Source organism: Manis javanica, chromosome 2, assembly GCF_040802235.1.
Source record: "Manis javanica isolate MJ-LG chromosome 2, MJ_LKY, whole genome shotgun sequence".
In the NCBI taxonomy this organism is placed as follows: Eukaryota; Metazoa; Chordata; class Mammalia; order Pholidota; family Manidae; genus Manis; species Manis javanica.
The window spans coordinates 51,249,627-51,277,608 of NC_133157.1; the positions used below are offsets into that span (position 1 = coordinate 51,249,627).

The window sequence follows — 27,982 nt, forward strand, 5'->3', positions numbered from 1 at the left end:
TATTGTTTGTGTCCATGCCTCCCCACCCAGGCCCAACAGGAAATAAGCTTCATGAGGACAGAGCTTAGGTCTGTCCTGTTCAGTTAACAGGACCTTGATTTTGTCCACGATGGCAATGTGCCAAGCCTCAGGTGATGAGGCATGATTGTCTGAGTCAGGGTTGGCAATATTTTTGTTGTCAAATGTTCTGACAGAAAACACATTATGGCCATTCAGTATTTATTACAACTACTCATTTCTGCCATTATAATGCTGAAGTAGTTATAAATAATGCATTAATGAATGGGCATAACAATGCTAAAAAAAAAAACAAACCAACAACCCTAAACTTTGTTTACAAAAAAAAGCAGTAGGACAGCTTTGTCCCAAGGGCTGTAGTTTGCTGAGCCCTGATTTTAAGCAAACATTTTGATTTCAGGACCTCTTTACACTCTTAAAATTTATTGAGTCTGAGGAGCTTTTGGTTTATGTGGGTTACAACCATCAGTGTTTTACATATAAAAATTGTAACTGAGAATTTTAAAAAGTGATTATTTCATTTGAAAATAACAGTAAAAAACCATGACATGTTAGTATAAAATAACTGTTTTACAAAATGAAATAACAATCAGATATCATTTTACATTTTTGCGAGCCTCTTTAACATCTGGCTTACTAGATGACAGCTGGCTTCTTACATCTACCTCTGTGTTCAGTCTGCTATAATATGCTGTTTAGTTAAAAACTGAATCTCACACAGAGATATAGTCAGAAAAGGAGACCCCTTAGAACCCTGGAAAAGCAGCCTCTCAGGACACTTTGAGAACCACTGGCCTGTGTTGATCATGGGGGTTTTATTCTCCTTTGCTAGATACTCAGTTTCCCTTACAGTTGTTGTGACCATATGACCCTGTTGCAGCTGGCTGTGCACTAGCCATGGAACTTGGGCACTTTGGTTAGCCTCTTTGTGCTTCATCCGTACAATGGGAATAAAAATAATGCCTGATTAATCTAAATGATTTAATAAATTATACCTGTAAACCACCTATTTTAGTGCCTGGCACATAGCAAGTGACTGATAGATGTCAGTGATCTTTATGATGGTGATGGTGATGACAGTCAATTAGATCTCAGGAATGTCTGCTTGGCGAAGCCCTGGGTAGTATCCCAAAGTGTGGACATAGCCCCTACTTGGTTCCCCAATGCAGCACTTTATACCAGACTGTGAACAATGGGGAATAACAGAGGAATCACTGAAAAGAGCAGGAAACAGGGCAAAATGAGATATCTGACATCACTACCCTTGAAATCTGTTGGTCAAAGGCAGTCTCTGAGATGAACGTATGGTCATCTCTTTATCCTTAGGCTCTGGATACCTGCCATGTTGCTGGTGCCCACTTCATCTAACAAAGTCTCTGTGATAAGCAGAATTTTAAAGATGTTGCTCAAGATGCCTGTCGCCTAGTTATTTAATCAAACACTAAGCTAGGTACTACTGGGAAGGGGCTTTAAGGATCTAAGTAAGTTTACTAATCAGCTGCCCTTAACACAGAGAATGTAGCCTGGATTATCCGGGTATTAGATTGGCCCAATCTAATCATTTGAGCCTGTAAAAATAGAAAAATTTCTCCAGCTGGAGTCAGAGAGATGTGGTGGAAGGGGAAAGCAGAGGTGAGATAAGGAAGGAGAGAGATCAGAGAGATTTGATGCATGAGTAAAGCTTAGCCATTGCTGGCTTTGAAGATGGAATAAGCAGGGCAAAAGCCATGAAATAAGTGTGTCCTCTGAAAGCTAAGAATAAGCCCTGCATGAAAGCTAGCAAAGAAATGGGGCCTTCATTTCTACAACCTCATGGACCTGCATTCTACCAGCAACCCAAACGAGCCTGAAGGCTGACTTTAACCCAGAGCTTCTGGTGAGCAATACAGACCTGCCGCCTCCTTAACTGTAGCCCAGTGAGATCCTATCAGACTTCTGACCTTTAGAATCTTCAGATAATACATCTGTGTTGTTTTCAGCCACCAAGATTGTGCTAACTTGTTACAGTAGCAATAGAAAACTGATATATCTTCCCTTCCCACTTCAGTTTTGGTCTATACTGGTTGCATCACCAGATCACCTCCAGGAAGAACAATTTGTCTTCCTAAGCTGGACACCTTTTGTTTATTATGCTGTCCTCCCTGCATCAGCTAAACCCGAACAGAACCCATAAGAAACTCAAATATTGCCTTATCGTGGCCTCCCAACAAATATCACATTCATGATGAATTCTCCCGCCCCTTAAAAGGCAGACATGGTTGCATTAAATATACTGATCTTCTCCCCCCATATGTTTTCCTCTCCAAATTACAATGGAATTGGAGATGGGTAAATACCCTTTCCTTTATCATCCAGGTAGAAGAGATTCAAAAGCCGCATAAAGATGCTGGAGTTACGCCTTCTTTGGGGCAAGATGCCATTCCTTCTGTCGATTATGAGGGAAAGCTGGAGGTGACAGAACTGAATCAGTGCTGAGTGGGTCTGATACCTCTGCTGAGTTAGGTACATATAAACAGAAACAGCTGGGTAACCTGTTCAGCACTTGCATGTCTGTGTTATTTTCTTCGCACCACAGAAAAGCAAGCAACTGTGACTTTCTCTCCCATTTCAATTTAGTTGACTGTAATCAACAATTAGCAAGGAGCTTTCTTGTTTTTCTCACTTGGGTCACTGAATCTTGTATGTGGATGTTGACCTTAAAAACCCAAACAAAAGCAGACTGCTGGGTTCAGTTTGGAAAGTCAAACTAGAAGGGAGAAGATTTATTAGACCAACCCCTTGGCTCTCCAGAGTTTGGTTTTAATTTTAAGCTTGTTTCAACAGAGTCTAACAAGAGGTGTGTTTTTTAATGCCTGTGTAGCCTTAGAGAGCTTTGTCCTGGTCTTGTAGCTTCTGTCATGGGACAGAGCTTCCCAGCAGGGTGGCAGACCCCTGCGTTCAGGAGGGGTTAAGTGGGAAGGTCATACGGTTTCTCTTTCTCTCCAGCCCAGCTTCCTTCTCTCACATGAAGGCAAAACCATGGGATGGCGAGAGCAGGAAGAGAAGTAAAACTCCTGGACCAGACAATGTGGTGTGGGTTTTTTGAAAACTGCCACAGGGCTCAGGGATGACCCTCTCTGAAATAATGGAAGCACTTGTGAGCTGAACCGCATATTAGCTTGAATTGTTATTTCTCTTTCTATGAGTACAACTCATCTTCACAGCAAAACTGTAATCCCCTTGCAGACACAGAGCACATCTTTAAAAAGAAATGCATAGAAAATTTTTTACTTGTTTTTGTCTGGATTGCACAAAACTCCATAATATGTTTGTGCCAAAATACAGTTAGCAATTCCTCTACTGAACATTTAAGTTATAGTTGTTTCTTTGCTATTATATAACATGCTATGTTGAAGACCCTTGTACACGAGATTTTGCTGTCTTTAATGTATTTCCATAGGAAAGATTTCTGGACTAAGAGTAAGAGGGGTAAACACCCGAAATAAGTTATACATTTCTACATTGCCTCTCCAAAATAGGAACATTTGATCCTCTACCAGCCTTACACAGAGAATGCCAGGCTCATATTCTCTAGTGTTCAGTATAACTACATTGAAATATTTGCTGATACAATGTAAGGAAAGCAACAGAAAGGTTTCTGTGTGTTTTGCTTTTTTAAATTACTGATGAGGTGGATTTTTAAAAATATATTTATTCACTGTATCACATCTTTTATAATTAGCTTATGGCTTTTGTCCATTAAAAAACTAAGTTCATATTATTTCTCTTAACATTTTCAGTGAGCTCATCATGCACTGGTTGTAGTGATCATTATCTATCATTGTTGTTTACCCCAGTCCTTTTGATGATCTTTGATGTACAGCAGACAGATTTAAAAATTTTATTCAGTTAAAGATATCTTTTCCTTTGTAATTTCTCACATTGCTTAAGTGTTTAGAACATTCTTTGCCCTCTCCAGCAATTCCACTATTTTTACCCTTTTTCTGTTTTTTATTGACTGTTTTTATTCCTAGCTCTAATCCAGCTAGATTTTTTTTGGTTAATGTTAAACTAACTTTTATTTTCCTCCCCTCAAACCTTTCTGATTTATGAAGTTAACTTATTTTTTAAATGTAGCATTATGTTTATTTTTTTCTGATTATCAAATCAATATTTGCCTAGTGTAAAATTCAAATAATAAGCAGATAAAGTAGGAAGGGAAGGTCACTATAATTACCTTAACATTTCCATTAATATCCATTTTCAACAGTTTAGTATGTATCCTTCCAGATTTTCTTCTATGTATAAACTTAAAACAGACACTGTACTGTCCATACTTTCTTATAATCTGTGATTTACTTTTATTTAACCAGATTTTGATATTGTCTTCCATACTGATGTAGAGATATAACTCATTTTTTAAAAGCTGTGATGTATTTCCTTGCATATTGTATAATTTATTTAATCAGTCCTCTATAAAATTAGATACTTCTGATTTTCCTTGTTAATATCTACAGTCAGCAATGAATAGTGTTGTGTGTGAATATTAGCACACCTCTAATTGTTTCCTTAGAATCAGTTCTTAGGTAGTAATTGATGGGTCCATGGACATACAGGCTTAAAGTTTAAACAGATATTTATAAGTTGCTCTCTGTAAAGCTTATACTTATCTTGCCTTCCCACCAGTAATCAACATTGGATACTACCAATCTTTTTTATCTTCATAAATCTGATCAGTACAATTATGTCTTGTCTTTAATTTATTTGTTTATTGTGGGATTAGTGTGCGATGCTTCATTTGTCATATGTTAACAACTTCTGTGCACTAGGTCTGTTTAAAGACCAACTGTTCCATTGGCCTGTTCACTGTCTTGTACAAGTTCCACACTTCAGATAAGTTTTGCTATATGACAGCAAAACCCCACCAACACTTAAAGAATATTAGCTATTCTTACTTATTCATTCTTCCAGATGAATTCTGGAATTCTGCCTGTGTTTTGGTTGAAATTACAATCAGCCTAGCTGCTAACATGGCAACATTAACTCTTGTACAGAATTTGGTCTAACCCACCTTCCATCCAGAAACAAGATGTCCTGTATTTAAAAGTCTTCCATTATAAATTGTAATAAATTTCTGTTGTTTTCTTTGTATGAATGCTTCATATTTAGTGCTAGAGATTTTCTTAGTTAATTTTTGCTTAGGTTGCTATTAGATGAATAGAATCTTCTCTTGCCTTATAGTGTACATATTCAAATGTATTTTTTTGTTATGTCAAATGTTATTTTTAAAAATATAGTCATTTACTTTCCTTTGTTAATTCTAGAAGATTTTCAATAGATTTTCTGAAGTTGTCTCATTTTCCAACTTTGACATCTAGGAATAATAAGAATTGTATCTCTTTGTTTCTAATAATTATACTTCTTATTCTGTTCTATACTTTTCTCATTGGTTGAGATTTCTACAACAATATTAAACAATAATTGTGGGAACCAAGATGTATTTTTTAGCATTGCTCACACTAGGGAAGAATTGATAGCTTAGAAAAGTTTCCTTCAGATTCAAAACTCATTTAAGATCATGTTCATTTTTAGAATTGTTGTCAGATTGAGGAAGTGTCATATTAAGTCTATTTCCTATGTTTGCTGTAAGGTTTGGAAGATTTTCCACATGCTGGCTTCAGACTCTATACATTTAAAACCTTGCTTCGCCTCCTAGCCACACATTCCTGTTACTTGGCATTCTGGGACACATTCATATTTTCATATGACCTCTGGTCCTGCCTTTTTGCCTCTGGACACCAGCTGAGAGGGCACAGTAGGAGTATTCCAGGAAGCCATTCCTATCCCAGAACAGCCAGTGGTAACCTAACTATACGCAGAAGTGATTGAGAACCACATACATATGTCATGCTATGAAGGCCAAACTAAATATGCGTCCAACTCAACTTCCTGTTAGCCCAATCCCAAAATGCCTCTGTCTATTCCAGTACTACCCAACAAGCAAGAAAGAGTGAAGGAGGGTAAGTCAGGGCAGACAAAGAGATTAGCTTAACTTTTAATAGTTAAAATATCTTACTTTTTCACAATTTTGCCAGATTTCAAAGACTGTACTCTGCATGAGGGTGCTCTATCTAAGAGGTGCCATTCACATCATCGCATCCTGAGGTATAATTTATTACCACAGTTTGCTGGCACATGGCAATAAAGTGTCTCATGCTAACTGAATTAGAGTTGTCAGAAGACTTTCTGACCAATGGCAATAGTTTCAGAGGGATGAGTGTTTCTATTTCCCACAAAGGCTTTGGATGGTCAGTGACAGTCCTGGTTTTTTTGCATGTTTTCAGTCCCCTGAAGTTCTGCCTTGGGTTTTTATGTAGCCTCTGCTCCATAACACAATGGGGAGAGTGGCCCTGATTCCATCTTGTGGTTTGACCGGGTGTGGTGTCCAAGGCCCTCCAGAGATCCTTCCAAATTGTCTGTACCTTCCTTGCATTCCTGTGTCCTCTCGCTCCAGCCAGGTCTTCTTCTGTGGGAAGCTGGAGAGTAAAAGATCCAGGCTTTGCAGGGGAAGCCTGCCTTGCCCCTTCTTACAGCTACTTCTATGGACAAGAGCCTAGCCTTCCTGTTACACTTTCCTCCAAAATGAAGGTAAACAGTATTTACTTTACAGAGTAGTTCAGGGGCTTAAATTTCATCATTTCCTGCCACATGCAGAATGAAATCCAGTCCTTCTTGCCTACAAGACCCTGCGCTCTGGCCCCTGCTCTGGTCCTGATGCCATGTCCTGCCAGTCTCTCCTCCCAGGGCACAGGCTCTTCTTGAACACACCAAGAACACGTCTGCTCGAGACTTCTGCACTTTGTTGTCTCTGTCCAGTGTCCTGAGTCTGATCCAATCTGCCTCCTGGGCGAGGCCTTTGCTGACCATCCCTGTTCAAAGCAGCAGCTCGCCTTTCACCTCCATCACTGCCTCTTCTCCTTCCTGGCATTTTTCTGAACCCATGTGTTCATTTGCTTAATTGGCCATTGTTTGCTGCCCCCATGACAACGTAAGCTCCCTGAGGGCAGGGGCTTTGTCTGTCTCAGTCACTGCTCTAGTCCCACACCTTACATAGTGTGAGGCAAGCTGTGGGCTCTCAGTACATTTGTTGCAGATCTGAATGTGTGAATGAGCCTGTACCTCCATCTGCCTGATAAAATAGCCTTTTTGTATTAGCCTGGTCCTTCCTTTCTGTGTACCAGCAGTCTGGGGAAAAGAGGCATATCTTCTTCCCCTGAATTGTCCACACTACTCATGTAGCCCTTGATCCGCGCTTGTGGACCCGAGGGGGGAAGGCTTGTCTGAGCTCGTGAGAGGCAAGGTGAACTAGGCGAGTGATCTCCTGTGCCTACTCCCATTCTCTTGATGGCTTTGTACCACTGGGCTGTCCCGCTAAGAGGAAGACGTCAAATCTGTGGAGGAACCTGGCTCTGGTATGTTGTCTCAAACATGGCTGTGCCTATGCAAAGGCTCGTGGTGATGCTTCACCTCACACGATGAACAGGGCTTCCCTCTGATAACCAGACCAGTGAGAAAAGATGAGCTGCTGATTTCATAAAAGTGAGATGTCTGCCACATCTTTCCTTCTGCTCCAGGGCTGGGAGACCCTTGGTGCAAGGAGAAGAGGAGGGGACCTCAGTAAAGCCACTCTAAGCAGACCCTCAAAGGAGGAGTTGCCAGCCATAGTCAGCAAGCCTGTCTGCCCTTGGAGATGGGACAGCTGTGGCCAGGGTGAGGCGTGGCCGGCTCATGCAGAATAGTGTCCCACGAGGGCTCTCCCTGCCACATGCCGCCCTGGCTGTGAACTGGCCCAAGTCCCCAATTCATTCTTTAGTTAACCCCAGTTACCACATCACTTTTCCAGACCAACCTGGCCATACCAACTAAACACAAGGCTATAAATCTTAGTCAGGACGCCTGGGTGTGTGGCACCTAAGCATCCCTGATGCTGATTCCTTAAGAAAACTCATTTCTCGTAATGTGAGCCCTGCTGAGGATGGCCATGTCAACTTATTAGACTTTTTACTTGGCCGTATTGATTCTGCTCTACCCCGATGCGGCCCGTAATGCTGGCTAATGTTATTGATGAGCCATCAGTCTTGTGGAGAAGCGTGGGGCTTGCAGCTCTTTCCGAACCACAGAAACCACTTGGTGGACAGTGATGGAGAGAAGGAGCAGGGCGTGAGTGGAGCTCTTGGGCCAGCTCTGTGCAGGCTGGGTACTTTAATGAAAGACATGCACTCCGGGGCGGGAGACAGATGCGGCTCTCCAGAAGCCATTTATTTATGAAATAATTATGAACGCACAGTTGAATCATGGATTTTCATTACCATGGGTGTCCAGCACTCTTTCTTGATTCATATTTTGCTGGAAATGAAGTGCTGTTGGTTACTGGGTGGGGATGGTGAGGGGAGGAAGGGCAAGGGGCACCGTCAGGCAGGGGCCCTAAGATACTTCCTCTCGCTCTTCTGCCCTCCCTCACAGCACCGTCTGTCCCCGCTGGACCCAGCTCTATCTCCTAAGGGAGTTCGATTTTGATCTCTTCTCAGAAGGGCCCAGGTTTTTAACATCCTAAGCCTGTAAACTAAGGCTTCACTCCAGGAGCTCAGGTGCCGAGAGCCGGCAGAGTCAGGGCCTCTGGACTCTGGGGTGCCCGTGTGGGAAGGAAATGGGTGACAGGTATTGGGAACAGGCGAGAGGAACTGGAGTGCAGAAGATGCATCCACGCTCCTTACATATGAGGTCCTAACTGTAATCTGGAGGACATTTTCTACCCTTCCCACAGGCTTCTGTAACAAAGTACATACACTGGGTGGCTGAAACCACAGACATTTATTTTTCATGGTTCTGGTGGCTGGGAAGTGCCCGCTCAGGGTGCCAACAGATTCAGGGGTTGGCAAGGCCCTTGCACCCTCCTGCAGGGGTAGCCTCCTCGAGGAGTCCTCACTTAGCCCAGAGACAGGGAGCTCTGGTCTCTTCCACCCACTAGGGCGCTGATCCCACCACAGGGAGGCCGCCTTAAGAATTCCCCACCCCACCTACCGCTAGCCCCTTCCCAGTGAGAGACCACCTTTGACTCCTGGGCTCACGGTACCCCCACCCTCAGGTCTGCTCCGGCCAGAGGGGAATGTCAATGACTATCAGGGGACCTCATGCTGTGCATGTCTGTCTGTAGCAATGAATCCAGGACCAGTCCCAATACATTGAAGGGGAAGAATGTAAAGTAAGGGCTGATATCAAGCTTCCACTCTTTGCGCTCATATGAGGGAGGCAGAGTAACAGATTGGCTCAATCCTGTGAAAGCTTAAGTGGAGAATTTGCAGGGGCTTAGGGTGAGTGCACTCAGGTGTGGGATTATTTCTAGCAAGGCTGGGAGAAGTAAATGATCAAACCTGGTGTTCTAGCAGTTTTGGTGCTGCCTTAATGGGCCTGAGGCACCTGTTGCCCTCCTTTTGGTCTTGTGGGCACCCGCCCCCCTGCCCTGCACTGTGGCTCCCCAAGTGCCTGTCTTCCTCCTACATGGTCAGCCCCGGGGAAGGTGGTTGGCATGAGGGCAACTCTGAATCTCAGTGCACAAGAGGCAGTTTAGAAATGTTTCCAAGATGAATGAAGACATGCATTTTATTACTAAGTTTAGGTCTTTCCCAGAGACTGTAACCTACAACTATTTGCTGTCCAATAATTCTTAGAAATCTGGATCCTTATGTAGAGAATATGTGTCCACTGATGAATTTGAAAGTTTTTATAAAGCAGTGGAACTCTTTCCTCTTGAACACGACCTAACCTGAACCCCCAAAGTATAAAACAGATCAAATGGGATGGTAGCAAGAAGAGGAAATCAGGGGTGAAGCAAACATTTTCCTAAGGCTCTCGTTGCATGCATATTGAGGGGCAAGGGACAGTGAATGTGGAGAGACCAGAGATGTGTGGAGGCAGTCACCCCATCCCTGAGTTGCCTCCTTCTACACACACACACACACACACACACACACACATGCACACACAATCACATTAAAAGAGAAAAAAATCTGATTTTGACACATGAGGGTGGGTGTCTTTGCCTGATTGTGTGCTCTTTCCAGAGATGGTGGGAGTGTCATAGATGTCATTCCTTTGTCATCTCCTCCAAGTTCATCTCCTCTTCTGATTTGAACCTTTTGAAGCAGCTACTCCCCTGCGCTAGTGGCTTTGTGGATTGGATATCAGTTATTAGCTGGGTGACCTTGGGCAAATTGCTCACCCTTTTGTTTTTCCATTTCCTTCCAGTGAAGAATGGGTAATGCTTGTTTCAGAGCTTTGTTGGGAGGATTAAGTGATTTAATGGATGTAGACCCTTGGAATTGTGCCTGACACAAAATAAACACTGAAATCCTATTTGATTTTATTTCATCCCTATAGCAACCCAGCAAGGTGGATGTTTTTTAGATGAGGAAACTGAGACTTGGGGACAAATAATTTACCCAAAGCTCCTTAGCTACCAGTATCAGAGCAGGAATGGCTTCTGGCCATTGACACTTATGAGTCTTCTGACTCATCTCAAGCAAATCATGCCTGCTGGGCCCTTTGCCTGGCATCTGTGGTCCCCTTTGAAGTCATTGACACCTGTGTTTTCACACTCTGGGAACGTGTGGTCCCTACAGACTGCACGTCTCACAGTTTACCACTGCGAGGTCAAGTACAAGCCTGGCATCAGGCTTTCTGGGTAGTCCACAGGTCGTGACCTTAATCACTGAGGTTGGGTAGGCCCTGCAGAGCTTGGTGGCTTTGGGGGACATGCCACATCCTAAGGGAAGGGATTTTGAGAACAGATATAGTCAATATATACCATTAGTAGGAACTGCGGAGACTGCTGCCGCATTCTTCAAGGTAATGACCTCCCTGAGGGCGAGGAGCGTGACTGTTTAATCACCTCCTGTGGACTCATGGGCGCATTTTTCTTTAATTGGTCGCTTTTTCAGCTAATGGCAGCAAAACTAAGATCTTTCCAACTTTGATTTTTTTTTCCTTTTGAAAGAAATTTTTTCCTATTGCAAAAAAATAAAAAGAGGAACATTCAGAAAAATGTATATTTTTATTCTGCATTGAGAACTTCTGGATAACTGGAGCAATAATCAGAGCACAAATAGTTGGTGTGTTGGCCCTGGACACAGTCACCTGGCTTAACACACACACTTCTCCATTGAGTAGTGGCAAAATCAGTGTAGTTCCTGCCTTTAAAAGTTCCTGCAACTAAATAAAGGACCACAGTCTCCACCAGAGGATGGTAACAGTCATTGGCAAGATAGTGCGAAGAGAAATCTGGGGACATAAGGATGATGCAAAGGTCATCAGTGGTGGTTGGACTAGGTCTGGAGGTTGACTGGAAGTGGTAGAAACATTGCTACCAGGGTATAGATCAGTCATAATTACTGCCCTGGAAACAACTACTGTAAAGGGCATGTCTTGGACCCCAGCTAATGATGCTTCATTCACGCAGGCATTTCCAAAATACTTGCTGAGTTGTCTGTTGTAGGCATGGAGCCATGCTGACACTACAGAAGGAATATGATTCTGTCCCTGTCCCTCAAGTGTTTATGATCTTGCTGTAGAGGAAATGGAACTTCCATGGCCAGGACTCTCACAAGACGCTGGTCTGTTAGCCCACCATGCACATGCAATGCTCGCAGGCACAGGCTTGCACATGTGTGGGCAATAAGTTATTACTGACTCTATATAAAAAGCTCTGCCCAGTGTTCTCAGGCTGTAGAGACTGGTTTGTTACAGGCAGCCTTGCTCTGAGGCAGATGGGATTGTAGTGCCTGACCTGCCACCACAAGAATCAAGCTGGGTAAAAACTCTTTTACCCACGATATTCTGGTGTCATTTTTGGTTTCACTGAATCCAGAGTGAACTTGCCGGGGTCTGAAACCCTTAGGCGAGGCACGTGGGAAATGAGACCTGAATGCCTGAAATCACTCAGTAGTGACCCAAGGCGGAGGTTATGTCTTGGGGCACATGTGGGACAACCTGAGAAGGGAGAGGTCAGTGTGTGATCATCCAGGGATATAAAGGAGAGCCCTGGATGGATGGTTGTGGCGACAGAAGGAAAGAGACAGAAACCCTTAGGGGATGACCCCATAAATTTTAGAGACCTGGGAATTAGAGGGCCCAGGGTGTGGGTAAATCCAGACCGCAAGCCTGAGTTTCTAAAAAAACCATATTACCACTGAGAGAAATACTGATGGTAAGAGGGAAGGTAGATGGGGCTGGTGCCAAATCATTAGGTTAGAAACTCCTTGGTTCGATCCGGTAGTTAGAAGCCAAGTGGAAATGCCTGGAGGGGCAGCCGCAGATGGAGCTGCTTGCGTGTGATCACCGAAGGGTGTGCCAACGTAGGAATAAGCCCTCAAAGAGCACAGACACGGAGCCTTTGGGGAGGAAGGGGAACCCGGGAGCTAAACAGAGAATAGCTTTTCCAAGGAGGGGTGTGAGTTCATCGGGGACACATTCGTCTGAATGGTCTGGATGGTGAAGAATTAGGAAATTGCCATTTGGTTTGGAGGTTTGGGTTTTTCTGAGGACTTTTGAGAAAACATTTCTAGTAGAGCCACAAAGAGGAAACCAGTTGGAGAGGAGGGTGTGGGGAAGGAATGGGAGAGGAGGAGGTTCTCTCTGCAGGAGACAACCACTTCCCATCCAAAGATTTGAAACTGAAAGGGAAATAATGAACCAGGATGCAGGCTGAAGAGGTCAGTGGGGTCCAGGTAAGCCTCTTTACCTGGGCATGGAAGCTGTGCTGCGTGTTGGTATCAGACAGAAGAACCAGAGGAGTAGAGAGAGGGAATACCGGCAGTGGGCAAAGGTGAGCCAGGGAAGACCTGCTTTCCGGAGTTAGGATGGTGTTGGCAGCCGCGCTCAGAAAATAGCGCCCAATGCAGGGCAGCCGGAAGGCCCCGAACTTCCTAATGACAAATCATCCCACACCACTAAACTACATGCTAATTGTGCCTTGGCATAAGGACCAATGAGACCCACCAAATGGTTATGCTAATAAGACATATGGAGCCGCACCAACCAGGTCAGAGCATGAGAACTATATAAGCAAGCCTCTCCTTCCCCTCTGGGTCCTGCCCAACTCATTTGTTTCACAAAGAGCTGAAGAATAAAGCTTTCTGCAGAAGAATCCTGCTGTTGTTGCATGCTGTTCTTGCTGGCGAGGACAGGGCACGCGACAAGTGGTGCCGAAACCCGGGAATCAGAACATCACCGGCACAGGGAGGACCCTTCAGACATCTGGAGAGGATTCAGAACTGCAGGTCAGAAGAAAGCCCGGAGGGGTAAGTTCCGAGAGGCCCCTGCTTTTTAGGATGATGGTTGATGGTTCTCTGTAAATAAGGAGGCACCATGGGGAATGCACCGTCATTAGTCACGGCGCTGCAGACAGCTCTCAAAGAGCGAAACTTGAAGGTCTCCAGCAAAGTCTTAGGATCTTTTGTGAAGGAGATAGACCGTGTGGCCCCCTGGTTCATTTGTTCAGGGTCCCTCTCAATCCCGAGCTGGGACAAACTGGGGAAAGATCTTGATAGAGAGGAGGAGGAGGGTAGCCTGAGGGGAGGCACCAGGCCCCTCTGGAAACTGATTAGAGCTTGTCTGCAAGATGAGAGATGTGAAAAGGTAATAAAAGAAGGTCAGAGAGCATTGACAGATATCCAAGAGAGCATGTCAGAAACGGAACGGGAAACAGAGAGCGCGCGCGGCCGAAAAAAGGCCACAAAAACGAAGGTAAAGAAACCTCAGAGTGAGGGAGAAAGCCCGCCTAGGGCAAAAGCGAAAGAGCCCCGAGAAGCGAGTGACAATCGCCTCGGAGAAAATAGTAAATACCCCTGGAAAGAGTTGAGGGACCTCCAACTCTCCAATAGGGAATCTGAGGAGGAATTAACGTCCGCAGAGGAAGGGGAAGAAAATAAAACCGCAGAGTGTAGAAGTAAGGGAACCAGCAAAGTTGAAAAGCGGACCAAGGAAAAAATGAAAGCAGGGTGTCCCCCGACGCCCTTTGCCCCGCCACCTTACGTGAGTGGCGCACTCTCCTTTTGCCACCCAGATACTCTTCAGGCAATTAGACAAATGTTTCCTGTATTTGAGGATAACGGTGTACGCTCTCACCAGCCCCTGAGCCATAAACAAGTTAAGGAGTTAGCAGAATCCGTTCGGGCTTATGGAGTCAGTGCTAACTATACCATAGCACAAGTTGAGAGATTAACAGAGACAGCCATGACACCCGCAGACTGGCAATATGTAACTAAGGCATGCCTTTCTAGTATGGGGCAATACATAGAATGGAAGGCATTGTGGCATGATATCAGCATGACCCAGGCACGCGCAAACGCGGCCGAAGGACAGCCTGCATGGTCATATGATATGCTGACGGGCCAAGGACAGTGGGTAGCCGACCAGACCGCCTTCCCCTTACAGGTATATGCACAAATAAACACGTGCGCCGCCAAGGCATGGAAAGCCCTCACCAACAAAGGAGAAGTATCAGGCAATTTGACAAAAATTATTCAGGGGCTGAGCGAGCCATTTTCTGACTTTGTCGCTCGTATGATAGAGGCCGCAGGCAGAATATTTGGAGATCAGGAACAAGCAATGCCCCTAGTGGAGCAATTAGTGTTTGAACAATGTACCAAGGAATGCAGACAGGCGATAACACCCTGGAAACAAAAAGGGATACATGCCTGGTTGAAAGCCTGTAGAGAAATAGGAGGGCCACTCACCAATGCGGGCCTAGCCGCGGCCATATTACAGAGCCACAAACAAGCCAGGATCACTAACAGAAGTATCAAATGCTTTCAATGCGGGAAATTAGGACATATAAAGAGAGAGTGTAGGAGCCCAGCTTCAGAACAAACAACCCAAAAGACCCCTGAGTTGTGCCCTAAGTGTAAGAAAGGCAGGCATTGGGCTAATGAGTGCCGGTCTATTAAAGATATAGAAGGGAAACCCTTAGAGTTGCCAAAAAACGCCCAGAGGGGCCCCCGTCACCAGGGCCCGCAAATATATGGGGCAACCAGCACGCAAGTGTCATTCGGGAACAACCAGGCCCCCCAAGGAGAGCCACTTCAGGTTCCGCGGGATTGGACATCCGTGCCACCACCAGAATAGTGTTGACTCCACAGATGGGAGTTCAGCCTATCCCTTCAGACTTTAAAGGCCCCCTACCACCAAATACCATTGGGTTACTCCTAGGGCGCTCTTCTGCTGCATTGAAAGGCCTGGTAGTTCATCCCGGAGTCATAGATCAAGATTATGAAGGACAGGTAAAAATCATGTGTTCGGCTCCCAGAGGAATCTATCCTATATCCCCGGGAGACCGCATAGCCCAGCTCTTAGTTTTACCTAGTCTCCACGCCAATTATCCTGCTACCAACACGGAGAGGGGAGAAAGGGGCTTCGGCTCCTCTGACTGGGATTCAGCCTTCATAGTATTAGATTTAGCAGACAGACCAAAATTAACTCTTCAAATAGAGGGAAAGAGCTTTGAGGGAATCCTAGACACTGGAGCAGATAAAAGTATTATCTCTGCAACCTGGTGGCCCTCCAAGTGGCCTGTGACCCAATCCTCACATTCATTACAAGGTTTAGGATATGAGTCAAGCCCTTCAATTAGTGCCAAACCATTGAAATGGCGAGCCCCTGAAGGACAAGAGGGTACAGTCACCCCTTATGTACTCCCTCTACCGGTCAATTTATGGGGGAGGGATGTCATGAGAGACTTAGGCCTCAAACTCATTAATGAATACTCCACTCCCGCCCAAGGCATGATGATGGACATGGGATACATCCCTGGCAAGGGGCTGGGGAAACACCAACAGGGACACATAGAGCCCATCCTGCCCAAAGTAAAGAATGACCGTCACGGCCTGGGTTTTTCATAGGGGCCATTGAAGATGCCATGCCCATACCTTGGCTCACAGAGGAGGCCGTATGGGTTCCTCAGTGGCCCCTATCCTCTGAAAAATTAGAAGCAGCTCATTGCTTAGTGCAAGAGCAGCTCCAAGTGGGACACCTAGAACCCTCTGTGTCCCCATGGAACACACCCATATTTGTAATCAGGAAAAAGTCAGGATCATGGAGGTTGCTTCATGATCTGAGAGCAGTAAATGCTCAAATGAGAATGCTTGGACCCGTACAACGGGGACTGCCACTCCTCTCTGCCTTACCCAAAGAATGGAAAGTGCTCATAATAGATATTAAAGATTGTTTCTTTTCTATACCTCTAAGCTCCAAGGACAGGGAAAGATTTGCTTTTACTTTGCCAGCTATTAACCATGAACAACCCGATGCCAGATTTCAGTGGAAGGTCCTCCCTCAAGGAATGGCAAATAGCCCCACCATATGTCAACTGTACGTTCAGCGAGCGCTAGACCCAATTCGTAAGACCTATCCCACGCTAAAGATCATCCATTACATGGATGACATCCTTCTTTGCTCCCCACAACCAGCAGAAATAGAAGAAGCATATATAGATCTCACTAGATCCCTAGAAAATTGGAGACTGAATATAGCAAGCGAGAAGGTCCAAAAATCTAGTGTTAGCAAATTCCTAGGAGCAACCATTTACACAGATGTAATTTGCCCCCAAAAGCTTGAGATAAGACATAATCAATTGCGAAATTTGAATGACTTCCAAAAACTCCTAGGGGATATTAATTGGTTGCGCCCATACTTAAAGATACCCACCACTGAATTGACTCCACTATTTAAAACCCTAGAAGGAGACCCACAACTAACGTCACCGCGCTCCCTCACACCTGAGGCATTACAAGCCATTCGCAAATTAGAACAGGCTTTGATGACAGCACAATTAAATAGAGTGCAATCGAATGAACCCTTTGAGTTGTGTGTGCTTCCCACCCCGGAGCTGCCAACAGCAGTCTTATGGCAGCACGGCCCACTGATCTGGATCCATCCCCAAGCCTCTCAGGCTAGGACAATAGAGTACTATCCAGCAGCCGTGGCCAAACTTGCTTTGAGAGGAGTAAAAACCTCCATGACACATTTCGGAGAGGCTCCAGCTAAAATTATAACCCCTTACAGCGTAGAACAGATACAAGTATTATGTGCTATGAACGATGATTGGGCCATACTTGCTTACAGTTTCTCAGGAACCTTTGATAATCATTTCCCTAAACATCCCCTCATCAACTTTGCCAAAAATCATCTCCTAGTATTCCCTCGAGTCACTAGCCTAACCCCGCTGCCTCATGGAAAAACAGTTTACACGGACGGGTCTAAGACAGGCACAGGTGCCTATGTCCATGATGGCAAAGTTGTGACAAAAGGCTACACGCCTGACACTCCACAAATAGTAGAATGTCGCATAGTCTTAGAGGTCCTACAAATCTTTCCTCAACCTTTAAATATTGTGTCTGACTCCTGTTATGTAGTTAATGCAGTCAAATCTCTAGAAGTGGCCGGGCTAATTAAAGCGTCCAGCCCAGTAGCCACTTTGTTCAAACAGATACAATCAGCACTACTTCATAGGCAATCTCCTTTGTATATAACTCATATCAGAGCACATTCAGGCCTTCCCGGGCCTATGACCCAAGGCAACCACCTGGCAGACCTTGCAACCAGAAGCATAGCCTTTCCCCTGCTAGACCCTGTCACCACAGCTTCAAAATTCCACACACAGTTTCATGTCACTGCCGAAACGCTGTGCAGGCGGTTTAGCATAACCAGAGCCGAAGCTAGAAACATTGTCCTTAGCTGCCAACACTGCTGCAGCTTCCTTCCCGCACCTCATGTGGGGATCAACCCCAGAGGTATTAGGCCTTTACAAGTTTGGCAAATGGATGTGACGCATATTTCGTCTTTTGGGAAACTGAAATATGTACATGTATCCATGGATACTTGTTCAGGAGTCATCTTTGCCTCCCCATTGTCAGGAGAGAAAGCTTCCCATGTCATCCAGCACTGCCTTGAGGCTTGGAGCGCATGGGGGTTACCACAGATTCTGAAAACAGACAATGGCCCAGCCTATACCTCTACAAAATTTGCTCAATTTTGTCATCACATGGAGATAAAACATATCACTGGCCTTCCCTACAACCCACAGGGTCAAGAGATTGTGGAACGCGCGAACCGCACGCTCAAATCCTATTTACTTAAACAAAAAGGGGGAATTGAAGATATACCCCCCACACCAAAAACTGCCATAGCCCTAGCACTTTTCACTATAAATTTTTTGAATCTGGATGCTCAAGGCCATACAGCAGCGGATCGCCATAATCAGTGGCCAAAAGACCCACAAGAACTAGTAAAATGGAAGGACGTGTTATCTAACCAATGGAAGGGCCCGGATCCAATCATAATCAGATCCAGGGGAGCTGTGTGTGTTTTCCCCCAGGGTGAAGAAAATCCCTTCTGGATCCCGGAGCGCCTAACGAGGAAAGTCCTAAACAAAGGAGATGACTTCGCTGTACCTCCTGACCCTGCTCCTGACACTGGAGACCCCGACTCAGGGAGTATTGAGATGGGGAATCCTGTCTGCCTTTCCTAAGCCTATGCCTGTCCATTTCAATGCAGCCGTTTTTCCGCGCTTTTTCACTACCAATACTAGTATGAACTTGCCCTACTTAGTTAAAGACACCCTAGTAGCTCCCCTGGGAGAAAACCGATCCTTCGTAACTAATGGGTCATTATGCTTCACCACTCAGAATCTAGCTGGCTGTATCTCCCTGAAACGGAGGAAATACGGATGGTTCAGTGACATAATTCTAGAGGCCAGTAGCCTCCCCGTTATGTCAGCTAAATTTGAAGGGCCTAATAAGGAAGGGAGCCCGTCCTATAAGAACATGACTATCCACCAGATGGTTCTCTGGATCAATGGCACATTTGTACACTCTCCCAAGAACAATTCCACCGACAGGCCTCGTCAACCCAAATATGCCTCCCATTGTGTGGGCGACTATGAGGGAGAGCTGTGGCCCTGGACTGACTGTCAGTCAACTGTAGTAACGTGGGCAACTGAGAGGCAGGAGTTTACCATCTCCCCAGATATGGAGGGACGGCCAGCCAATGAGGCTTGGTGGCCAGTAAAGGTGCTCGAAGGCGAGTTTCGTCAGCAGCTGAGCATGAACCCCTTCCATAAATGGATGCTGTGTGGAGTCAATGGCTCGTGTACCGACCTCTCCCCCTTTTCCGCCCTCCAGGGTGGGGGAATCGGTGTAAAAAATATCACCTTTTGGTGCGAGAATAACCACATGCGCGCACACTGGAACATGATCATGACCCATAACAACGAGAACTACACGTGTTCAGCAAAATCAGGTCCAGAGTCACCTAATTCCCTTTTTCCACCTTCTCCAGTATGCGTATACCCCCCATTTCTGTTTATCTTATCCAATAGTAGCTTTGACTCCTGCTCCAATGAAACCTGCTTTCTGTCTCAGTGTTGGGATGCGCGTAACTTTACCAATGCTTTGGTAGTCCGCATCCCCCGTTGGGTCCCTGTTCCCGTAGACGCCCCTAACACCATGACTCTGTTTCGAGAAAGGCGCGATTTCGGTGTTACAGCCGCCATAGTGCTCCTGATCTCCGCGACCGCGGTCGCAGCCACCGCCGCTGGTATAGCTTTAGACACCTCCATCAAATCGGCTACAGAGCTCAATAACCTTGCAGCCTCAGTAGCTTCTGCCCTGGACCAACAGTCCACACTTGATGGCAAACTGAAAGGAGGAATAATGATCCTCAATCAACGCATAGATCTCGTGGAGGAACAAATGGAGGTGCTCTGGCAAATGGCCCAATTGGGATGTGAGCGGAAATATCGTGCCCTCTGCATCACTAGCATTCAATATAAAAATTTTACACGGGCAGCTAATCTGTCACGAGACCTGTCCCAGTATCTTTCAGGAAACTGGTCCCAAGACTTCGATGGGACACTAGAAGAGCTGCGGCGAGAAATTATCCACATCAACTCCACCCGTCTAGATATCTCCGTAGCGGAAGGACTCTCTTCCTGGTTCCTCAGAGCTCTCTCCCACGTCAAGGAGTGGGCGGGCATGGCTGGGATGGGCGTGTTCCTGCTTGGAGGTCTCATGCTCTTACTCTGGTTGTTATGCAGACTCCGCAACCAACATAAGCAGGACAAGGTGATCCTTGCTCAAGCCCTAATGGCGATAGACGTTGGCGCCTCTCCCCAAGTGTGGCTCAACATGCTTAAGAAGGAAGCTCGGCTTTAGCTTGAGGTAGCTCTTGCACCCTGAGCCCATGTGGCACTGCACCAGGCCCGAGTACCTCAATGCTTAATCACAGCTTTCTTTAAGAAGCTCATGGTGCAAGAGGGTTGAGAAAAAGGGTCCAAACCCTTTGTACCAAGCGGTCCCAACGCCAGCCAGAGGATGCGAGGCAAAGCACTGCAAGAGGTCTTGGACCCCTCTGAGAGGCATGCCTGACTGCATAGGGGTAGATGCCCAGAACCCCTCTCCAAAAAGGGGGCATCAGGAAGTGCGATGGAGGTCAGGCCTCTGTCTCCGCCTCTGCTGGCAAGTTCCGCCTTGAGCTTCTGTTAGACAAAAAAGGGGGAGATGTTGGCAGCCGCGCTCAGAAAATAGCGCCCAATGCAGGGCAGCCGGAAGGCCCCGAACTTCCTAATGACAAATCATCCCACACCACTAAACTACATGCTAATTGTGCCTTGGCATAAGGACCAATGAGACCCACCAAATGGTTATGCTAATAAGGCATATGGAGCCGCACCAACCAGGTCAGAGCATGAGAACTATATAAGCAAGCCTCTCCTTCCCCTCTGGGTCCTGCCCAACTCATTTGTTTCACAAAGAGCTGAAGAATAAAGCTTTCTGCAGAAGAATCCTGCTGTTGTTGCATGCTGTTCTTGCCGGCGAGGACAGGGCACGCGACAGGATGGAGGGCCTGAAGGGTGATGGTGGCAAAGAGGAAGGAGACAGCTTGGACGCAGGGACAGCGTGAGGATGACAAAGCGTGGAGAGGCAGGAGGCTGGAGCATAGACTTTTTGTACCAGGTGACTATGGCTTTCTCCAAAGTGGGAAGTGAAATAACTGCCGGCAGACAACTCAAAGGGGAAGGTTTGACTACATGTGTTTCCAGGGTCCCCCAAAAGTGTCAGAGCTACCACCCCACTTCCTCTCTCGCCTGCCCAGGAGTCTGAGCACTTTCCTGAAGTGCTGATGGCCCCCCTTAGCAGGAGTGGTCAGAAGCAGAAGTAGCATTTCTCAACATAGCTGAGGCATCAAAGCAGGGGTCAGTGAGGGTCCCCAGGGGCACAGGATGTGCCCTGCAGAAATGGAGACATTCTCAGAGGCGTGGGCTCTGGACTAGGCACAGTCTAGGCACAGAGCTGAACAGCATTATAGGAGGGCATGCCACAGAAAGTATGAGGAAAGCAGGTACAGAGAATTCTGAGCTTCTTCAGATCAATGAGCTTAAGTTTTTGTCTAACAAAGCCCTGTGCCTAATAACCCGTGTGTCTCTGTCAGCCTGTGTCTGAGACAAGGTAGTTGATATTAATGGGAACCAGGTGCTTTAATAATAATGACAAATATTAGCTAACATGTTTGGAGTGCCCTGCTTTAAGTCCTTTACATGAAACTCAATGAACTTACCAATGACACACAGGTTAGGTCCCATTGCTATCCCTGAAATGGAGGCATGAAGACATTAAATGACTTGCTCAAGGATCTATAACCCATTCGTGGGTCTAAAGTCTGGACCCAGGCAGTCTGATGTCTCCTGGGTGACATTGTCAACATCATTATCTCAGAGCTCATGCTGAATGTCCACTGTGTGCAGGGCATTATGCTAAGTGGTGGAAACCAAAAGAGGTAGATGACTTAGGCTCAGCCTCCAGTGGTTAATAGGTTATAGCAGACCTGACTATTACTATGAAATAGTAACTAATTTTATGTTCCCCTTTTCTGCCAAGCCATCCTGTCCTTGATTTCTTATATAAAAGAACACAAAAATGAAGAGATGGATTTACATAAGTGTGTACTTACTCTTCATTCCTGGCATATGAAATGTGTAGGATTCATCAGTTTTCTCAGACAAAAGAGAACCACAAAGTTACCACCAGTAAAACTGGATGGAATTATGCTTCTCCTAGTCTGTCTCCTCCTTGGAGCAGCCACCTTCCAGCATTGTTTCTGGACACATGGGTTCAGCCAGCTCAATGCCTGTGGTGAGTGGTTCAGATGAGAGGGACTCAGAGATGCCTCCACTCAGTTGGCTCCAACTTCAGGCCTGGCAGCCTTCTGGAGTCCTCCTGATGCAAGTCTTCTGTCCCACTGTTTTCTTTACTGTATTCACCTCCATGCCCTACTTCTGGCCTTGCTGATCTCTTATCTACAGGCTACTGTAATGACAGACATGGGAGCTTTGGAGTCAGACAGCTCTGCTTTTGATCTTGACTCTACTACTTATTTGCAGTTTAACCCCCGAGCAAATGTCTGGCTCTTTGAGTTCAGGTTCCTTATCTGCACAGTTTGGACAACAATCCTTGCCTGTTGCAGGCATGTGAGGCTGGAATGAGAGCGACCACATCAAGTGCCTAGTAGAGGATCACTCTCAATGCTGTTATAATTCATGATTGTTACTATTCTCCCACCTCCAAACCAGCCTAATACATTGCTTCCATATGAGTCTTCCCCAAATAAAATTTTGATCATGTCCCTTCCTGTCCTCTCAGAAAAGTTGCAGTTTTCAATAGAGAAAGTCTGTTCGAAGGGGAGTTACCTCCATTTTTCCTATCTGGATGCCAGAATCTTGACTACAAGAGTCAGGTAGCTCCTACTCAGCCCACTCTCTCTATAAAAATACCTGGAGAGGTTCTTGAGTTTATGAAGACAATATAAGGGTTTGTTAGTTATGGCAGAACCCATCCAAAGGGCTGAGACCAGTGTGTTTCAGTGGGTGGTTAGGTTATACATATTTATGTGATGGGATAAGAAGTTCTGGAAATATCAACAGAATTTTCTCCCCAGTATAATTTCTCTGGCCCTTTGCCCCCATCAGTTATGCTGGTCATTCTGTATTCATTCCCTTGGGAAAGAATGTTATAGGAAAAAGCAGAGAAAAGGAAACCTCTCCTTGCCTTTGAGGTTCAAAAGCTCCATCTCTGTGGGGAAAGAAAGAACTAGTTGATAAAACAGGAGAAATTCAGGACTAAGAGCAAGATTTCCCGCCTCTACACCAGTAGAAGAATACCTGGGATAAGGGAAACAGGAAGGGAGATGACAGAGGAGAATGCATGTGGGGTCCTGCACCAGACCCCCACCCTCACCCCGTGCAGCCTGGGCCGCACACCAGGGCTCGGCTAGCTCCTCCTGCTGCCTACTGCCGACTTCACGGCAGCCAGAGTGCCCTTGACCAGCCCACTGGAGGCAGGATGCTCTTCAGTACCTGAGACTTTGCTCCAACCCATTTGACTAACTCTCTGTAAGCTACCCCCAAGATCTCTTCTAGGCCAACAGTGGTTCAGACAGACCCTATTACAGTTGTATATTATAACCCAAATCACACACCATGGGGTTCTGATTCATGTTAACTGAAGATGTCTCTATTCCAGTCAGGCATGATTTTATCCCCTTCCAAAGAACGCAGCTATAATGGACAGGTGGCAGGCAGTGGGGTAGTTTTTGAGATGAGGACCCTGCTTGGTGCCAATTGATGGCACATAGGTGATAATACAAAGGTAAATTTCTGATATCATGGAAGGAAGTTTTTGCCCCTTCCCTTCTGGTGTGGGGCCCTCTCTCCAGTGACACCCTTTGGGCTGGAACTTCTAGAGGGAGTGTGGGTACTGGGAACACAGAAAGATCCAGTTACCTGGGAGAGGCTGTTGGTGGACTCAGACGTCGGCGAAGCCTGCTGTGGCAGACTGTCCCGTGGGAGGCCCCCATGGACCCTGCTTCCCTGTGTGGTCCTCTCCGCTGTGGACTCTGGCTCTGGCCAATGAGACCTCGGCAAGCATGATACAAGCAGAGACTGTAAGTGCTTGAACAACGGGGCTTGTCCTCAGGCCCGCCTTTGGGAAAACTGGTTACTTTTTGGTAAGGAAGCCCGTGTAGACATTTGGAGGAAGAGAGACCATGTCAAGGAAAATCCAGGCACAGCAGCTCTTGGCCAGCACCAGTTACTGGACATGAGGGTGACACCTTTATGGATGTTTCCCCAGCTGAGTGCAGCAGCCTGGGAGACCCCAGTAGATACACATGGAGCAAAATTGAGCCACCTCCTCTGACTGAGCCCTCTCCAAATTGCAGTAACATGAGCAAATAATGGCAGTTGTCATCTTAAGCAACTAAGTTCGGGGTAGTTTGTTGTGCAGCAAAAGGAAAGAGAATCCCTTCTTAAAAGAGGATGCTTCTTTTCAATTGCAGGGACTTCCCATGGGTCAGGTACTGTCTCCATTTTGATCACTATATCCTCAGCCCCTAACCCATAACAGATGTCCAATAAATATTTGTGGAATTCATGACAGAAAACCAAGCACACAGCAACTATTCTGCACTATAATGCTCTTTTTCCTGGCTATTTCTCTCCCTTTTAAACCATGAACTTCATACCCTGAAGTTCCCATTTATTGTAAAGGAATGGTTGGCAAATTTCTAAGAGATCTATATGTGTAACAGTTTCTTAAGTAGGACTTTGACTATTGTCTGTGGAATTTTGCTTGACTGAAAGCTGAGAACAGTGAGGAATAAACACCCTTATGTTCCAAAATTTGGTGCTAGACACGTTTGCTGCACAAGCTGAGATGACTAAAATCTTTTCTGACACCTTATTCCAGACATCCTGATCTCCCTGAGCCTCTGTGGGAGCAGAAGCAGTGGGAGGGTCCTTTAGGGAACAGCCTGCATGCCTTGGCTGGGGGCGGCACAGAGAGTTGAAAAGTCCAAAGGAGAAAGGCAGGCAGAGTGAGGCGGAAGGGCTGAGGTGGGCCTGGGGCATTCTTCCAGGGTCTGAGGGATGAGAATGGTCAGTTTCCCACCGGCTAAGTGCATACTGTGGACTCCTATGAGTGCACCATGCACCACTTGATCAGGCTATGCCTAAGGGGACACCTCTGCAGGGTGATGCCAGCCTGCAGAGAGGTGGAGGAGCGGAGGTGCACCCCTGGAAGTGGCGCTGACACCAGCCCAAGCCCATGGGCCAGGCTGAGCCAGAGGTCTCAGAGGGCTTCTGGAAGAAGGCGGTGAAGTGCCCATGGCAGACACGCTGGGGTGTGCGCAGCTGCTGTGGAGATCTCAGCAACACCAGCTCTTTAGCCCTTTACTCTCCCTCCCTCCTTCCTGCCGCTGCCTGGAGGGCTCAGAGTGAGTGGAGGAGGGCCTCTGAGAGTGAAGATAAGACCATTTCTCAGCTGCAGGACACTGAGCCTGGCTTAGGCCTGTGCTGGGATAGGAGAGGGGCTTTGAGTTGGATGAGAAATTGAAGGGTTAAAATTAAAGTATCTGCACTTTATCAATTTTTGAGAATGAGATTTTGCTAATGCCTATGGTGACTGGCACTGCTCTGGCCTCAGCGTGAGATACTGTCCCAGACGGAGGGGTGCATAATGAGAGGGCAGAGGGGTTGTGGGTGAGAAAAATCAGGCTGTCACCGCAGCATACGCAGTTACACTGACACCGTCTCATTTTATCCTCCTAGCACCTCTGAGAGGTAAATTGCCGTGTTCCCACTTCACAGAGGCTTAGCAAAGTCGACTAACTTGCCTAAGATGCCACATATGGCAGGTGGCAGAGCCAGCATCCAGCCCTGACTTCTCTGACTGTGAGGCAGAAGCTCTTGAACTCTCTGAAGCTGAGGCCACCTTGCACCTTGGCATCCCTAATACTTGGCACCCCCCCAACACTCAGGGAATGTTCTCAACTGACTTGTGAATGAATACATTTTTCCATCAGCAGCCCACCTATGCCCTCCCCACAGCCACAGCCCCGCATGGGTAGGTGAAACAGGGTGCTTCAGAGCCAGACAAACTGGGCTCCTGCCCTACCCAGAGCTCACGGCTCTGGAGGACCGGGACAGAGCAGCTGTATTTCACTGGCTGGTCCTTTTGACACTCTTCCAGGCACAAGAATAAGCCCTGGAGAAGAGGAGCTAGCAGCCCCTGTCAGGCTGAGGGCTCAGGCTACAGGAAGAACCCAGCCTCAGCCTTCCCTGAAGGTCTCACTGGGGCCAAATTGTTAGGTATCAGGAAATGTCCCCAGGGGTCTAAAAGACTGGTAAGTGTGCCTGTGTCTTTTCTCTTCCTTTTCTTCTCCATCAGAGCACTGAGAGAGGTGAACTAGGACGCCAGGTTGTTACTTCACGGGCTGGTGATGTGGCGTTTGTAACTGCCACCCCACGCAGCAGCTGGCCGTGGCTAGGGAAGAAGGCAGGCCCGGGCTGAGGAACCCTGAGCAGAGAGGCTGGGATTCTCAGCACCCTTGGCTGGGGTGTGTTCTGTACTTACATTTGACCGTGGGTGTGTCTGATGTTCTGGGAATTCATATCATTTCAAACAAGAGCTCAAAGCCACACACTGAGAAGATTGTCTCTGGAGGTTTAGAAAAACTGTTCTATTTCCCCAAGATTCACATAGAGCAACCCCTCCCTAATTTCATTTGCTGTTTGCAAAACATTTCCACAGACATCCTTTCATAACAACCTCCCAAAGGTGATGGAAAAGTATCAAAATCTTTATTTTACAGAGTTCTTGGAACTTTCTTATGATTAAAACCCTTGCCTGGAGTCACATAGCCACAGGTGAGGGCTCCTCGCCTACTCTGGCCCTGCACCCCACGCCCCTCTCCAGGCCAGCCCTGGGCTCTCTGCAGGTCACCTCATTCTCTATCTTCCTTTTGGGCCTGGACCTGGGGCCTCATTTGCTGGGGAGGGAACGTGTGTGTGAGGTTTGTTCACATGATGTCCTTATTTTTCTCTCTCTTTCCGGTAGGCCTTAGACTTTCCCATTGCCTTTGACCCAGCAATTCCACTTCTAGGGATTTATGTTTAGGTAGTATTCAAATTCAGTCAGGAGGATAGATGTCTAAGGTGTTCATTGTAGTGTTACTCGTAAAAGGAACACATTGCAAATAGCCTGAATATCCAAGAAAAAGCCCAGGTAAATAAATTAAGGCTTATTGAGTCCCTGGACTATTATTCAGCTCTTAAAACTTACAAGGACATTAAATAATATGGAAAAATATCTATCATCTATTTTTAAATAAGCATAACAGATTATACAGAAAGTGTGTCAGGATGGCCCCATTTTGCTTTAATAAATACTTAAGACCTCTGCAGATGAGTTGACAAGTATTCAGAAGGCTATATACCAAAGTGATACTGGTAACTGTTTCTAGTTGGCAAAATTATGGGTGATTTTTATTTATTCTCTTTGATTATCTTGGTTTTCTAAGTACTCTACATTCAACATGAATTAACTTTATAATATGAAAAAAATTACTTTAAAAAAGCAGCAAAGGGTTGGCTCGATTGTTTTAGTCCTTTACCAATTCAGTCACTCAGTGGAATTTTCATTTAATATATTAAGTGTTGGAGATTCAGAAACGAATTCAGGACCCAGGCTGCAGTCCGCACGTTGCTGTCCCGCTCAGGCTCGCAGGGCCACCGCAGCAAAGGGAAGGCGGCCCTTTCAGAGCATCTACCCCATGCCTGGCATTCTTTCACATGCTGTAGCTTGCTTAACTTTCTATGCCATTCTGCAAGTGAGGCATTATGATTTCTGTTGTAAAAATGGAGACTGAGGTTTAGAGAGGTTAAATAAGTTGGTTAAGTATGTGCAGCTAATTAGTGGTGGAGATGAAGGCTAGACCACAAGTCTGCCTACATTCCCCATGCCAGCTTCAAGCCCTCATTGCTTTCACCATGACTTTAAGTGCCTCTGTTTCACAGGGATTGATCTGGAATCCTAGGGTTTGA

The 27,982-nt window shown here is 46.2% G+C and overlaps 1 protein-coding gene across 2 annotated transcripts; it reads left to right on the forward strand.

Annotated features, from left to right (window-relative positions):
• Nucleotides 1-12,925: 12,925 nt before the first annotated feature.
• On the forward strand, nucleotides 12,926-20,940 carry LOC140847681 (uncharacterized). 2 transcript variants are annotated; one of them, XM_073228461.1, is made up of 2 exons: nucleotides 12,926-13,352; nucleotides 18,425-20,940. In XM_073228461.1, the coding sequence occupies exon 2, from the start codon at nucleotides 18,486-18,488 to the stop codon at nucleotides 20,259-20,261; it is 1,776 nt and encodes a 591-aa protein (XP_073084562.1). In that variant the 5' UTR covers nucleotides 12,926-13,352; nucleotides 18,425-18,485; the 3' UTR covers nucleotides 20,262-20,940. The 2 variants fall into 2 exon arrangements, with proteins under 2 accessions (XP_073084562.1, XP_073084563.1); XM_073228462.1 differs by having other exon boundaries at nucleotides 12,926-13,331.
• Nucleotides 20,941-27,982: the final 7,042 nt, after the last annotated feature.